The sequence below is a fragment of the Meleagris gallopavo genome, chromosome 29 (genome assembly GCF_905368555.1).
Source record: "Meleagris gallopavo chromosome 29, MGAL_WU_HG_1.1, whole genome shotgun sequence".
NCBI classification, from domain to species: domain Eukaryota; kingdom Metazoa; phylum Chordata; class Aves; order Galliformes; family Phasianidae; genus Meleagris; species Meleagris gallopavo.
In genome coordinates, this window is record NC_139432.1 from 1165738 (window position 1) to 1181635 (window position 15898).

Consider the following 15898-nt stretch of genomic DNA (forward strand, 5'->3'; position numbering starts at 1 on the left):
CTGCATCCTGTACCCCACATCCGATATCCCGCACCCCACACTCCGCATCCCCTGCCCCTCACCCCGTACATCCCATGCCCCATGGTCTCCATTCCCTCTCCTATATCCCGTACCCCTCTCCTAACACAGCCCTCACCCCGTATCCCACACTCTGTACCTTATGCCCCATATCCTATAACCCAGATCCCCTAACACTGCTCTCACACCCTGTACCCCACACTCCAATATCCCATATATCCCACACCCCATATCCCCTAACGCATCTCATGCCCCACATCCCATACTGTACCCCATATCCCACACCCCATACCCTGTATCCCATACCCCACACCCCATATCCTATATCCCACACCCCATATCCCCTAACGCATCTCATGCCCCACACCCCCATTCCATACCCCATACCGCCACCCCACACCCCATATCCCCCACCCCCATCCCCCACCCCCACACCCCATACCCCGTATCCCACACCCCATATCCCCATACACGTATCCCGTACCCCACCCCCCATCACACTCTCCCATGCTGTGGCTCTGCCCCCCCCGCAGCCTTGGGCCGCCCCCAGCCCCACTGCAACCCCTGTCCCCATAACTGCCCCCCACACCCCATCACTGCCCCCACCCCATAACTGCCCCCCCCACCCCATCACTGCCCCCACAGCCTATAGGGCGGTTCGCTGCTCCGTTTGGGCAGCGCTCCCCGGGCTCAGATCGCCTCCGGATTAATGAATGGGCGCAGCTGCAGAAAAGCCCCAAAAGCGAAACCGGGGATCGTGGAGCCTCAGAAGTAGGATTTGGGATCACAGAACTCCAGAGATGGGATTTGGGATCCTGGATCCCCACCGTTTGTGGGGCGGGCGGCAGGGGGTGACGCAGCCCCACGGAGCGGCTCGGAGGCTCCGATTTGGGGCGTTTCGTTCCTCCGCTGCGGCCGTGTGGGGTCGGGGGTGCGCGGGGGGGGGCGGGACGCGAAGTGTGAGAAATTGCGTTTGGGGCGAGGAGAAACCGCTATGGAGGAGGGGAGGAAAAATGGGGAGGAGGGATAAGGAGAGAAATGGGAGAGAGAGAGAAAGGGGCGGGGGAGGAAGGGGAGAAAGGGGAGAGGAGGAAAAAGCAGAGGGGAAAAAAGGCGGAAAAAAAAAGAAAAAATGAGGAAAATAAAAGAGAAAAACAGAGAAAATGGAAAAGAGAAAAAGAAAAATAAAATCGAGGGAAAAAAGAAACAAGAAACAAGAAAAATAGAGGAAAAAGAATAAATTAAAAAAGAAGAGAAAAAATTAAGAAGATGAAAAAGAGAAAAAAAGAATCAGAGAAGAAAGGGAGAAAAAAAGAAAGGAAAAATAATAAAAAGAAAAAAAAGAGAGAGAAATGAGGAAATAAAAAGGAGAGGAAAGAGAAGCGCCAGGCCGGGCGGCAGCACAGCGGGGCTCAGCCCCACAACACAGATCCCAAACCCGACCCCACAGCCCCACAGCTGCTCCTCCCGGTGCTGCTCTGCCCCACTGCCTGCCAGGTGTGCGGCTGCACTGCGGACCTCCAGCAATGGGGGAACTTCCTTGAGTGCGAACCTCCACCGTGGGGAGAACCTCCGTCAGTGGGGGAGCCTCCAACCTGCCTCAATGGGAACCTCATCAGTGTGAGCCTCCATTAATGGGAACCCCAGCAATGGGGGAACCTCCATCGGGGCGAGCCTCCGTTAGCTGGGGAACCCAAATCAGTGGGAATCTCCATCAGTGGAGGAACTTCCGTGAGTGAGAACCTCCAGCAGGACCTGCACCAACGGGAACCTCCATCATGGAGGGAACCTCCAGACGTGGGGACCTGCATCAGTGGGGACCTGCATCAGTGGGGCAACGTCCATTGCGGGGAAACCTCAGTGACAGGAAAACGACGGTCATGGGGGAACTGACGGGGGAACCTCCATCTTCTCGTTGTGAAGAAGCCCCCATCCTGGGGAACCTCAGCACTGGGGGAACCTCCACCCCTGGGAAGGTCCATCAAGGAGCTCCAGCGCAGGACGAACCTGCGTTGTGGGGAGGAACCTCCATCACTGGGGAAGCCTTCATCGGGAGGATATTTCCATCACGAGGGAACCTCTGTGGGGGAGGAGAGCCCGTCAGGGGGATCCTCTGTCATAGAGGAAACCTCCACTGTGGGGCAACCTCAGTCTGGGGAAACCTGCATCACTGGGGCGCCTCCATAACAGGGGAAGCTCTGCAGAGGGACAGCCTCCGTGGTGCAGAAAAGCCCCGTGCTGGAGGAGCAGCCCGCATCAGGGATCCCCTCCTTGCACGCTCACCCCCCTTCACGCCCCCACCCCCTCTCATTGCCGCTCTCCCCCTCGCGCACCCCGCGCTCCCCCCGCGCCTCTTGAGCAATAAGGCTGGGATTAATAAAGCCGCCGAGCCCTCCCTAATGGACTCCAGCTGCAAAAACATTCCCTGCATTCAGAGGCTGCTCTGTCTCCGGAGCTCCGCGCGCTGCTCAGCCCCGGCCGAATTCCTGCCCGGCCCCCGCGGGACAGCTGGGCCGGAAAAGCCAGCGTGGATGGCGGCCGTGGGGAGGGGGATGTGGGGCACGTGGGGGGTGGGACGGGCGGGGGGTGCCGGGTGGGGGCACTGCAGTACTGATGGGTGCGAGGAGGGAGGGGCTGGGCCACCCCCCCACGTCCATCTGTCCCTTGCTACCTTTCAGTGTCCATCCATCCCGTATCCACCCACCCCACATCCATCCTTCCATATCCACCCATCCCATGTCATCCATCCCATGTCCATCTGTCCGGTGTCCGTGAGTCCCGTGTCCACCCATCCCATGTCCACCCAATGTCTACTCATTCATCCTATGTCCATACACCCCGTGTCTGCCCGTCCCATATTCCATCCATCCCATATCCATCCATCCATCCCATATCCATCAGTCCATCCCACATCCATCCATCCCACATCTGCCCATTCCCACATTCCATCCATCCCATATCCATCCATCCATCCCACGTCCATCCATCCCACATCTGCCCATTCCCACATTCCATCCGTCCACCCATCCCATGTCCATCCACCCATCCCATATCCGCCCATCCCATGTCCATCCATCCTGTGCCACCTGCTTGTATCCATGCACTGTGTCCACCTGTCCCACGTCCATCTATCTGTACCCCTCCATCCTATGTCTGCCTGTCCCTCTCAACCCCCCTCGTGTCCACCCACCCCGTATCCATCCATCCCACATCAGTCTATCCATATCCATCCATGCTGCGTCTGTCTGTCCCGCGCCCATCTGTCCCCTGTCCACCTACCCCATGTCTATCACCCCACGTCCTCCTGTCCCACCCCCCCATTCCTATCCACCCTCCCGTGTCCATCCCATCATCCCTGGACAAACAGGGATGCGCTGAGCCCCAGCCCGGTGTCCATCGCACCGCCCCATCTCCTCGCCATGGATGTGGGGCCCAGCTCCTGCCTTCTCCGGGGTGGGCGACCCTGCGGGGTGGGGAATGGGGACAGGAGTCGGAGGAGCCCAGGGACGCGGGGACACCGCCGTCCCACAGCGCTCCAAGCCGAGCGGCCACCGCAGGGCCGTGCGGGACGTCGGGGCCGCCCCACATCAGGGGTCCAAACCCCAGGTGAGGCATCGGGGCGACGGCGCGCCCTGCGGGGCGATGGGGGCAGGGCTTTAATCGGGCAGCTGAGCAAACAGCGCGGACATCAAAGGCTGCACGGAGCGGCTTGTGGCGTTTGCTGCCCCTTTGCTTTGCTCCGGCGGCACGGATGGGCTCAGCGCGGCCCCAACCGCAGTGAGGACCCCCGGGGTCCTGCGGGCAGCTGTGGGGTCGGCACCCATCGTCCCCAACGCGGGGCTCTGCGCTCCGGCTGTGGGTGAGGGCGGAGCTCAGCGCCGTGGTGCCCCGTCCTTGCGGTGCCGGCTGGTCGCAGGCAGCCCCTCGTGTGGGCGCTTAGGGGACGCACGAGGCGCACGGCTCCTCCCAACCCCAAAACTCCCCAATAAACCCCTGCGAGGCCCCGCTCAGCCCCACCCCGCAGGACTGCAGGGCCCTCAGCTCTGCCAGAGCTGCCCACGGCCTCACCCCGTGCCCGGCGATGCTTTCAGCCCCGCAGCTCTGAACGCAGGGTCCCCCCGCAGCCCCCGGCCCCACATCTCCCGCACAGCTGGGGGGGCTGGGGCCGAACCCCCCCCGACCCATCGGGTTGTGGCCCCCAAGGCACGGAGGGAAGCGGGGCACCAAACCTCGGCCCCTCATGGTGGGGCCCCCCAGCACGGCTCTGCCGGCCCCCCACCCCCCCGCAGCTCATCGCTGGAAAATCCAGCCGGATCCAAGGAGCTTTTCCTTTCCAAAATGCGCTGCAGACGCGCGAGGCGCTGCCGTAACCCCTTCGGCTCCTTCCTGCCCCAAACCCGGCACGTTTCATCAATGGGACACGCAGGGTTCGGGGACCCACGGCTGCTGCCGGCCCTTCTGGGGAAGGGGAAGGGAAAATCCCACTCTGGCTGTGCCACGAAGACCCCGCAGGGCTTTGGGGCTGCCCAGGACTGAGCCCAGCCCGGCCCCGCTCTGCTCAGGACAAACTTTTTTCCGCCCCGCAGCACAGCGATGCCGTGACGACGGCCCCAAAACTCCACATTTCCAGCCCAAATCGCAGGGATTCCTCCACGTGTCTCCCAGCTCCCGCAGCCGTAATCCTGCCGAAAATGCCAGCTATTTCCTCGGGGCCGAGGCTGCATCGCGCCGTGAGGAGCCCCGCAGCGGGGGATCCTCTGCGTTCGCTGAAATTTAGGTTGTTTTTTTTTTTTTCCCTTTTTTTCCCCCCCCTTCTGCAAAAGCTCTTTGTCTGCAGCCGGAGGAGCCGCACGGCGATGGCCCCAAAGGCGGCCCTGCGCCGTCCCAACCCCAGGAAATAAAACAGAGCCGCGAGGAGAACAGCAGCGCTTGTTTCACTCTCTGTATTTGCAGTTGCAGAGGTGGGGAGGACGCAGCAGGAGAGCCCCAAGGAGAGCCCCAAACACAGCCCGGCTCCTGGGCAGGCAGCCAGAAAAGCACACAGTGACAGCACGGCGCTTTCTGCTCCTTTTCTGCTCCCCATTCCTGCCTGCTGGCTCCCCGGCAGCCCCGAGGTGAGCGCCCGGCCGAGGCCAGCAGCAGCCCAGCACTCGGCTTTGGCTTCTTTTCCCCCTCTTTTTTTTTTTTTTCCTTTTCCTCCTTTTCTTTAAATAGAAATATATAATTAAATTTACAAGTGCTATTTACAGGTTTAATTACAAAAACAAAACAAAACAAAACAAAAAAATAACTCAGAGAGAGAGAGAAAGAGGGAGATGGGGAGAGGCAGCCCTTCGCCCGCAGCCGCCCTGCTCACACCGTGGTCTCGCCCTGCCTGCTGTTGGTGAGCCGCGTGTAAAACTTCCTCCACGAGTGCAGCGTTTTGCCCGACCAGATCCAGAAGCCCGAGGTGATGCCCACGATGAGGGTCATGAGGTACTTGATCATGTAGACGGTGAAGTCCGGCGTCATGCGGGGCGTGAAGTGCAGCGGGCAGGGGATGGCCAGGCTCTTGCAGTGCTGGCTGATCCAGCTGCGCTCCCAGTGCTGGCGGAAGGCCTGCTCGTAGAAGTAGCAGGCGATGACGATGGTGGCCGGCACGGTGTAGAGCACGCTGAAGACCCCGATGCGCACCATCAGGCGCTCCAGCTTCTCCGTCTTGGTGCCGCCGTGCTTCATGATGGTGCGGATGCGGAAGAGGGAGACGAAGCCGGCCAGCAGGAAGGAGGTGCCGATGAAGAGGTAGACGAAGAGCGGCGCCAGCACGAAGCCCCGCAGCGGGTCGATGCCGTTGAGCCCCACGAAGCAGACGCCGCTCAGCAGGTCGCCGTCGATCTGCCCCATGGCCAGGATGGTGATGGTCTTGACGGCCGGCACGGCCCAGGCGGCCAGGTGGAAGTACTGCGAGTTGGCCTCGATGGCCTCGTGGCCCCACTTCATGCCGGCGGCCAGGAACCAGGTGAGGGAGAGGATGACCCACCAGATGGAGCTGGCCATGCTGAAGAAGTAGAGCATCATGAAGAGGATGGTGCAGCCCTCCTTCTTGGTGCCCTGCACCACCGTGCGGTAGCCGTCCTCCTGGAAGCGCTCGTTGCACACCACGCGCTCCTGCAGCACGAAGCCGGCGATGTACGCCACCGACACCATGGTGTAGCAGCCCGACAGGAAGATGATGGGCCGCTCGGGGTAACGGAACCGCTGCATGTCCACCAGGTAGGTGGTGACGGTGAAGAAGGTGGAGGCGCAGCACAGCACGGACCAGACCAGGATCCAGACGCGGGCGAAGCGGATCTCGTCCTCGTTGAAGAACATGTGGCCGTCGGGCCGGGCCGGCTCGCAGGGCGCCGCGCAGTCCTTCTCGCCCAGGAATTTGTAGTTGAGGTACCCGGGCACCTTCAGCGCCCGCGGGCAGTGGAACGGCCGCTCCGGCGTGGCGTAGCGCGGCGCTCCGGGGGTGCCGTGCGCGACGGGCGGCGCGGCGCTGGTGAGCAGCGCCGCCGAGGAGCCGCCGTCCTCCGAGTGGTTCTGCCCGACGCAGATCTGCTCGGCGCCGTGCCGGGGGAAGTTCTCGCAGCGCAGCCGCTCGGGCCACTGGAAGCCGAATTTGTTCATCAGCGCCTCGCAGCCCTGCCGGGCGCGCTCGCAGATGGAGCGGCAGGGCGGGATGGCCTGCTCCAGCACGGTGCACACCGGGGCGTACATGGAGCACAGGAAGAACTTGAGCTCCAGCGAGCACTGCACCTTGACCAGCGGGTAGAACTGGTGCACCTCCAGCCCCGCGTCCTCCTGGTTGGTGTGGCCCAGCAGGTTGGGCATGATGGTCTGGTTGTAGGCGATGTCGGTGCACAGCGGGATGGAGATGGGCTGGCAGAAGCCGTGGTCGGGCACGGAGATGCCCTTCTCGCCGTGCGGCTGCCCCCGGCTCGGCGCCGCGCTCAGCCCCGCCAGCAGCACGGCCAGGACGGGCAGCGCGCCGGGGGGGGCCCGCATGGCGCCGGGGGGGTCCGCGCGCCGCCCGGCGGCCCCGCGCTCGCCGAGCCCCGCTCCCAGCGCGGCCCTATCGCGCCGTATCGCGCGCTATCGCGCCGTATCGCGGGCTATCGCGCCCTATCGCGCCCGCAGCCGCCGCCGCGCTCCCACCCGCCGCCTTTGTGCGGGGCGCCGCCGCGGACCCGCCGGGAGGAGCGGCCCCCCCCCGCCCCGCCCCCCGCCCCGCCAATCGCAGCCCGCCCCGCGCACGCCCCGCCCCCCCCCGCGGTCCCCCCCGCCCCCGGGGGCCCCCCGCCCCTCCCCGCCCCCCCCGCAAAAACTTTTCGGCGCTGCGGAACTTCTCCCCCTCCCCCGCGGCCCCCCGCCCGGACCCCCCCGGCCCGATCCGGGGGCGCGAAGCGACTTTTTCGGCGACTTTCTCGAGTGCCCCCCCGCAAAGCGCCGCTCGGATCCCCGCCGTCCCCGGCCGCCCCGCGCCGCTCCGTGCGTTGGGACGCCTCGACCCCGAAGCGGAGCTCGGCGGGGCGGTGCCGTCGGGGGGGTTCAGCCCCGGGGGGGACGCGGAGACCCTCGGCGGCGGCTCGCTCCCCCCCGCCCCCCTCCGTCGCCGTCAGCTCGGCCGTAGCCGCGCGCAGAAGCCCCGCTCGGGGGGCCCCAGAGCCTTTCACGGCGTAATTGAAACCATCGCGCGGCTGCGGGGCGGGGGGAGGGGCGGGGGGGCGGCGGGCGGAGCGGAACCCCGCGGCCCCGCGTGGGACCCCCGGCGTCGTCCCCGCGGCGGTGGCGGTGGGGACCCGGCCGGGCCGCCCCGGCTCACGGGGTCCGTTCGGGGTCGGGCTGCGTCGGGGGGGGAACTTCGGCGTCCGCGCCCCGTGCCGCCCCGCCGGCGCTGGGGGGACTCCGGGCACGCGTGGGGACGGCCTGAGCCCCGCGGGGAGCGGCGGGCCGTGCTCGGTGTGTGCGGGGCGAACCGGGCCGGGCAGGGCACCGCCGCCACGAGACCTGCGGGAAGGGACGCGGCCGGGAGATCGGCGGTGCGAAGGCGGGGGGCAGAACGGGGGCGGGACGGGGAGCTGCGATGGGAGCCGCGGGGCTCGGGAAGGGGGGAAGGGGCCCCGGCCCCGGCTTTGTTTCACACTTAAGAGCCGCTAATTAAAACCAGGCGCTCACGGTGCCGGGGGGGGAGGGGGAACAGATGGGGGGGATCGGCGTGGGCAGCGGAGCCGACACGTGTCTGCACACACACGTGCACACACACACACACGTGCGCACACACACACACGTGCACACACACAATGTGCACACACACACACGTGCACACACACACACACGTGTGCACACACACACACGTGCACACACACAATGTGCACACACACACACGTGCACACACACACACACGTGTGCACACACACACACGTGCACACACACACGTGTGCACACACACACACGTGCACACACACAATGTGCACACACACACACACACACACACGCACACACGTTTGCACGCCTACGGGGCTGCGCTCAGCTCGAGGCTCCGCCGCTCCCGTCCTCCGTGACCCCGGAGAGGCCGGCCGGCCGTTGGGGGCCGCGCTCCGCTCCCGGCGACCCCGCGGCCCGGAGGCTCCCGGCCGTGTCGGACACGTCCCCGGCGGCGGCCCGCATTCACGGCTCGGGCGGCTCGCGAGCGGAGCGGCGGAATGAAAGGGCGGCTTAAGGGCGGCTTAAGGGCGTCCCGCTGCGCCCCGCGGCCGAGCGCCGTCGGGAGGGCCGCGTGCCGCGGTGCGGGGACGGCGGGGACGGGAGGGAGGGGTGCGGGACGCCGGGATGAGCGACGCGGGGCGGCGGGGCCGGCAGCCCCCAGGCACGCGCCGCCGGGCGCAGCTGTCGCCGTCAGCGCGCGGTATTTTTGGAGCGGCCGTGCGGGGCCGTGCGCCCGCGTGCGGTGCTTTGGGGTCGCGGCCGCCCCGCTCCGCCCCCGTTGCGCGGCTCCGCGCGGCCCGGCTCGCTCGGCCCCGGATCCCCTCCTCGTCCCGGCGTGGCTGCGGTGCCCCCGGCGCTGCCGTTCCCTCGTGGCTGCCGGGGTTCGGTGCCCCGCGGCGCAGCCGCTCCTCTCCGCCCGGGTGCCTGGCAGCGCCGTGCGCGTGACGGGAGGTGACAGCAGTGACGGGAGGTGACAGCAGTGACGGGAGGTGACAGCAGCGCCCGCTATTTATAGCCGTCCCGTCTCGGGGCTGCGCGCTACGTGACCCCGCAGGGACCCCCCTCCGCCCCCCCTCCCGCCCTCCCCGGGCTGCAAACAGCCTCCGGGACTCGCAGAGCGCACGGCGCTGCCCGAGGGCGGCCGCAGGTCCCCCGCCGGCTCTGTCCCCAGCCGTGCCGCTGTCCGCTCACCCCATGGACCCCCGGCGCCCCCCTGCCCTCCAGGCCCACGCAGCCCCGCTGGGGACCCCCCGTGCCCACGGGGACGCCGAGGTGCCCCCGTACCCGAGGCGCAGCTGCGGCTGACGGCTCGCTTCGGGCCACCGCTGTGCCCCGCGGGGACGCCGCGCTCAGCGCCGGTTCCAGCGGCGTGCGGGAGGCGAGGATCTGCGCCCAGAGGGACGCGGGGCTGCGCCGTGCCGAAGGCGACACCGAGCCGCCCTGGGCCTGGAGGCAGGGACCGAGGGGCGGCACCGAAGTGTCCCTGTGCCCAGGGGCGGCACGGAGTTGTGCCCGGCGGGACACTGCTGTCCCCACACGGATCTGTGCCGGCAGAGCCCAGACCAGAGAGCGTCCCTATGGGGCACAGCTCATCCTATGGGGCACAGCTCATCCTATGGGGCACAGCTCATCCTATGGGGCACAGCTCATCCCTATGGGGCACAGCTCATCCCTATGGGGCACAGCTCATCCCTATGGGGCACAGCTCATCCTATGGGGCACAACTCATCCTATGAGGCACAGCTCATCCCTATGGGGCACAGCTCATCCTATGGGGCACAGCTCATCCTATGAGGCACAGCACATCCCTATGGGGCACAGATCATCCCTATGGGGCACAGCACATCCCTGTGGGGCACAGCACATCCCTATGGGGCACAGCTCATCCTATGGGGCACAGCACATTCTATGGGGCACAACACATCCCTGTGGGGCACAGCTCATCCCTATGGGGCACAGCTCATCCTATGAGGCACAGCACATCCCTATGGGGCACAGCTCATCCCTATGGGGCACAGCACATCCCTGTGGGGCACAGCACATCCCTATGGGGCACAGCTCATCCCTATGGGGCAGAGCACATCCCTGTGGGGCACAGCACATCCCTATGGGGCAGAGCACATCCCTGTGGGGCACAGCACATCCCTATGGGGCACAGCACATCCCTATGGGGCAGAGCACATCCCTATGGGGCACAGCACACCCCCACATGGCACATCCTAGCACAAGCCCTGGCTGCAGAGCACAGCAGGGGCTGCTCCTTGCCTGCCCCCCAACCCCTCCATCCCCACACAGAGCTGCTTGGTGCAGCACAGAGGCCCAGCCAACCTGCAGGAAGCAGCTGCTCACAGTGTGCAGAAACACACGGGGCTCTGGGGGCTGTGCTGTGCTGTGCTGTGCTGTGTTGTGTTGTGCTGTGCTGTGTTGTGTTGTGCTGTGTTGTGTTGTGTTGTGCTGTGTTGTGTTGTGCTGTGTTGTGTTGTGTTGTGCTGTGCTGTGTTGTGTTGTGCTGTATTGTGTTGTGCTGTGTTGTGTTGGGGCTGTGTTGTGTTGTGTTGTGTCAGGGCTGTGCTGTGCTGTGCTGTGGCTGTGTTGTGTTGTGCTGTGTTGTGTTGGGGCTGTGCTGTGTTGGGGCTGTGTTGTGTTGTGTTGTGTTGGGGCTGTGCTGTGCTGTGTTGGGGGCTGTGCTATGTTTTGTTGTGTTGTGCTGTGTTGTGTTGGGGCTGTGCTGTGTTGGGGCTGTGTTGTGTTGTGTTGTGTTGTGTTGGGGCTGTGCTGTGTTGTGGGCTGTGTTGTGTTGTGCTGTGCTGTGTTGTGTTGTGCTGTGTTGGGGCTGTGCTGTGTTGTGTTGGGGCTGTGTTGTGTTGGGCTGTGCTGTGTTATGCTGTGTTGTGTTGTGCTGTGTTGTGCTGTGTTGTGTTGTGCTGTGTTGTGTTGGGCTGTGTTGTGTTGTGCTGTGTTGCATTGGGCTGCGTTGTGTTGGGCTGTGTTGTGTTGGGCTGTGTTGTGTTGGGCTGTGTTGTGTTGGGCTGTGTTGTGTTGTGCTGTGTTGTGTTGGGCTGTGTTGTGTTGTGCTGTGTTGCATTGGGCTGCGTTGTGTTGTGCTGTGTTGTGTTGGGCTGTGTTGTGTTGGGCTGTGTTGTGTTGTGCTGTGTTGTGTTGGGCTGTGTTGTGTTGGGCTGTGTTGTGTTGGGCTGTGTTGTGTTGGGGCTGTGCTGTGTTGTGTTGTGTTGGGCTGTGTTGTGTTGGGCTGTGTTGTGTTGTGGCTGTTTTGTGTTGTACTTTGCTGTGTTGGGGCTGTGCTGTGTTGTGTTGGGGCTGTGTTGTGTGGGGGCTGTGTTGTGTTGTGTTGTGTTGGGGCTGTGCTGTGTTGTGTTGTGTTGGGGCTGTGCTGTGTTGTGTTGTGTTGTGCTGTGCTGTGCTGTGCTGTGTTGTGCTGTGTTGTGTTGTGCTGTGCTGTGTTGTGCTGTGTTTTGTTGTGCTGTGTTGTGTTGTGCTGTGCTGTGTTGTGCTGTGTTATTTTGGGGGCTGTGCTGTGTTATTCTGGGGGTTGTGTTGTGTTGTGCTGTGCTGCGCTGTGTTATTTTGGGGGCTGTGTTGTGTTGTGCTGTGTTGTGTTGTGTCGTGTTATTTTGGGGGCTGTGCTGTGTTGTGTTGTGCTGTGTTGTGTTGTGTTGTGTTATTTTGGGGGCTGTGTTGTGTTGTGCTGTGTTGTGTTGTGTTATTTTGGGGGCTGTGCTGTGTTATTTTGGGGGCTGTGTTGTGTTGTGCTGTGCTGTGTTGTGTTGTGTTATTTTGGGGGCTGTGTTGTGCTGTGCTGTGTTGTGTTGTGTTATTTTGGGGGCTGTGTTGTGCTGTGCTGTGTTGTGTTGTGTTATTTTGGGGGCTGTGCTGTGTTATTTTGGGGGCTGTGTTGTGTTGTGCTGTGTTTTGTTGTGCTGTGCTGTGTTATTTTGGGGGCTGTGTTGTGTTGTGCTGTGTTTTGTTGTGCTGTGCTGTGTTATTTTGGGGGCTGTGTTGTGTTGTGCTGTGCTGTGTTATTTTGGGGGCTGTGTTGTGTTGTGCTGTGTTATTTTGGGGGCTGTGTTGTGTTGTGCTGTGCTGTGTTATTTTGGGGGCTGTGTTGTGTTGTGCTGTGTTATTTTGGGGGCTGTGTTGTGTTGTGCTGTGTTATTTTGGGGGCTGTGTTGTGTTGTGCTGTGCTGTGTTATTTTGGGGGCTGTGTTGTGTTGTGCTGTGTTATTTTGGGGGCTGTGTTGTGTTGTGCTGTGTTATTTTGGGGGCTGTGCTGTGTTATTTTGGGGGCTGTGCTGTGTTGTGCTGTGCTGTGTTGTGATGTGCTGTGTTATTTTGGGGGCTGTGTTGTGCTGTGCTGTGTTGTGCTGTGTTATTTTGGGGGCTGTGCTGTGTTGTGCTGTGCTGTGTTGTGATGTGCTGTGTTATTTTGGGGGCTGTGTTGTGCTGTGCTGTGTTGTGCTGTGTTATTTTGGGGGCTGTGTTGTGCTGTGCTGTGTTGTGCTGTGTTATTTTGGGGGCTGTGTTGTTATTCTGGGGGCTCTGCACGCCGGCACTCGCAGTGCTTTGCACGTCCTCGTGTGTGGAAGGCTGACACGCAGTGACGGTCACACGTGGTGACACCCGGATCACATCAGCCCCGCTGCTCAGGCAGCTGGGAGCACGGTTCTGGCACGAAGGGAAACCGAGGCACGGGCTGAGGGAGGTCAGGGGCTGCTTCTGTCCTCTCTGAGCCACGCTTGAGGGCACCGAGGCCAGGTTGGGTGGCACCGTGGAGGCACCCAACCCTACGTGGGGGCACCTTGGGGGCTGTGTGCCTCATAGTACTGAGGGACCCCCACCCACATCACGGGACTCCCACCCACACTGTGGGGCCCCCACCATGCCATGGGACCCCCATCCACCCCACGGGATGTCCACTCACGCCATGGGACCCCCACCCACCATAGTGCCCCTACCCACCTCATGGGACCCCCACCCACATCATGGGACGATGGGGGCTGTGTTGGGGCACACAGACGATGGGGGGCCGTGCCCACCGCTGACGTGGGGCACCGGAAAGAAGCCATCAGATGGGACCCGGGCCGTGGCTGAGTCCCCGTGGCCCCGAGCCGCCCTGCGCTGTGGGGCCGCTCCTCTGCGCTGTGCCCCGAGTCCCTGGGGGGCCTCACGCATGGCAGCAGGCTGGGGGGCCACGGTGTGCTGGGGGTCCCGTGATGTGGGTGGGGGTCTCACAGTACTGAGGGGGTCTTGTGGGGTGGGTGGGAGCCCCATGATGTGGGTGGGGTCCCGTGATATGAATGGGGGTCCCGTGATGTGAGTGGAGGTCCAGTGATGTGGGTGGGGGTCCCACGATGTGGGGGTCCCACAGTGCAGATGGGGATCCCATGGTGTGGGTGGAGGTTCTACAGTACTGAGGGGGTCCCGTGGAGTGGGTGGGAGTCCCATAGTGTGGGTAGGGGTCCCATGATTTGAATGGGGCTACCATGATGTGGATGGGGCTCCTATGGTGTGGGGGTCCCACGGTGCAGATGGGGGTCCCATGATGAGGATGGGGGTCCTACAGTACTTTGAGAGTTCTGTGGCGTGGGTGAGGGTCCCATGATGTGGGTGGGGGTCCCATGAGGTGGGTAGGGGCACTATGGTGTGGGTGGGGGTCCCATGGCATGAGTGGACATCCCGTGGGGTGGATGGGGGTCCCATGGCATGGTGGGGGCCCCACAGTGTGGGTGCGAGTCCCATGATGTGGGTGGGGGTCCCTCAGTACTATGAGGTTTCCATAGCACGGGTGGGAGTCCCATGGTGGGGGTCCCACAGAACTGTGGGGATCCAATGGTGTCGGTGGGCGTCCCATAATGTGGGTGGGGATCCTACAGTAAGGTTGGAATCCCGTGGTGTGGGCGGGGGGGTGGGGGTCCCATGATGTGAGCGAGGGTCCCATGCTGTGAGTGGGCATCCCGCGATGTGTGCGGGGTCCCGCAGCGCCCCCTGGTGCCCGGCCCGCAGCGCTGTCCGCAGCACGAGCGCCCCCTGCCGGTCCGTTTCCAGCGGGCGGACTCGCGTTGCCCGCGGCCCGGAGCTCAGCGCCGTGCGGGGGGGCGGCCGGCAGGGAGATGCTCTCCGAGCTGCCGGATGGCCGCAGGCACGGGGCTGCGCTCGGCGGCTCCGTGTGCGGCTGGAGGCGGTGAGGAGCCACATCGGGACCGGTGCTGTCCGGTACCTTTGTAGTGACACAGAGGATGGGATCGGTGCACCTCGGCTGCTGCTGGGAGCCGCGCGGCCCCGTCGAGGCCGTGCAGGTGGTGCGGATCTCTTTATAACGCCCTGAAAGGGGGTGGGGGGACCCGGCCCCCGCTCCAGATGCCGGCGGTGGGGTTGGAGGGACGGACGGCCCCGAGCCGCACCGGGGGCACAGAACAGCGCGGCGCCACCCGCCGCGAGAGGACTGCAGGCCCCTCAACACTTCGCAGCGAGCTCGCCCGCCTATTGGTTCGCACCGCCATCATTCGAGAGATCGGAGCGACTCCATTGGCTAGCTCCGAGAGGGCGGGAAGCTTAGCGCCCTCCCCGCGCCCCCCGGGTCGCGCCCTCGCCGCTGCCGGCCGCGCGCACGCGCGAGCCGAGAGGCCGGATGCAGGGTGCGCGCGCAGCCGGGCGGCGGCGCGTGCGCAGAAGCCGTCCGCCACCGGGCCGCCGCGCGCCGCGCATGCGCGGGACGGCGAGCGCGCGGCCGCGGCGCTGAGGGGAGGCGGCGGGAGGAGGAGGAGGAGGAGGAGCGGGGGGGCGGCGCGGGGCCGGGCCGCAAAATGGCCGACAGGTTCTCCCGCTTCAACGAGGACAGGGACTTCCAGGTAACGGCTGCGGCGTCCCGGGCCGAACGGGCCGTGTGCGGGGGGTCGGGGAGCCGCCGGGCCGCACGCAGCTCGCGGGGCCTGGAGCGTTGGGCCGGGGGGGAACAAAAGGGACGGGAGGAGCGGGGCGGGGGGGCAGGGCGGGGGGGTGAGAGGGGACGGGAACGGGGGGGGGAGTGGGGGTGTGGGGGGGTGCTGGCGGTGCTGGCGCTGGTGCTGGTGCTGACAGCAACGGGAAACAGGAGGAGCTGAAGGAGCAGCGCTGCGCTCGGAGCGATCCGTGCCGGTGGGAGCGGCGCGGCGGGAGCCTGGTGGGCTTCGGTGCTGGGAGCCTCGTGGGCGGGATGGGGAGGAAGTGCGGGCGTGAAGGGTTGCGGGCTGGGCGGCGCCCAGCGGAAAGACGGGGAGCTGCCGGAGGGGCGCAGCGGGAGCCGCGGGGATGTCGGGCTGCGGCGCCAGAGGCAGGCGGGGAGCTGGGCTGTTCGGCACGGAGAGGCTGCGGGGTGAACTCAGTGCGGCCTGCAGGGCCTGAAGGGAGCCGCAGACAGGAGGGAGTCGGGTCTTGGAAAGGGGAGATAACAGCAGGACGAGGGGAATGGCTTTAAGTTGAGGGAGGGCAGATTTCAGCTGGCTGTCAGGGGAAGTTGTTTGCTGTGAGAGTGGGGAGGTGCTGGAACAGCTGCCCAGAGGCTGTGGATCCCCGTCCATCCCTGGAGGTGTTCAAGGCCAGCAAGGATGGGGCCCTGGGCAGCCTGGGCTGCTGTGAGATGTGGAGGTTGGTGGCC

The 15898-nt window shown here is 64.5% G+C and overlaps 2 protein-coding genes across 4 annotated transcripts in view; one reads left to right on the forward strand and one right to left on the reverse strand.

Moving 5' to 3' along the window:
* Positions 1-5255: 5255 nt before the first annotated feature.
* FZD2 (frizzled class receptor 2) lies at positions 5256-7258 on the reverse strand. Its single transcript, XM_003207066.3, has one exon. The coding sequence runs from the start codon at positions 7045-7047 to the stop codon at positions 5371-5373; it is 1677 nt and encodes a 558-aa protein (XP_003207114.3). The 5' UTR covers positions 7048-7258; the 3' UTR covers positions 5256-5370.
* A 7709-nt stretch (positions 7259-14967) lies between these two features.
* GPATCH8 (G-patch domain containing 8) overlaps positions 14968-15898 on the forward strand; it is a 30982-nt gene continuing 30051 nt past the window's right edge. For 2 of the 3 annotated variants that reach the window (XM_085211308.1, XM_085211307.1), the window contains exon 1: positions 15067-15113. Coding sequence is in view for 1 of the 3 variants with exons in the window: in XM_085211304.1 (XP_085067430.1) it covers positions 15069-15113 (45 nt within the window). In the remaining 2 variants the exon portion in view is untranslated. Of the gene's footprint in view, positions 15114-15898 lie in introns of all 3 variants that reach the window. The other variant, XM_085211304.1, reaches the window with a different exon arrangement.

Coding starts and splice junctions, on each gene's coding strand:
- FZD2 (XM_003207066.3), bottom strand. CDS start 7,047: ATGCGGGCCCCCCCCGGCGCGCTGCCCGTCCTGGCCGTGCTGCTGGCG.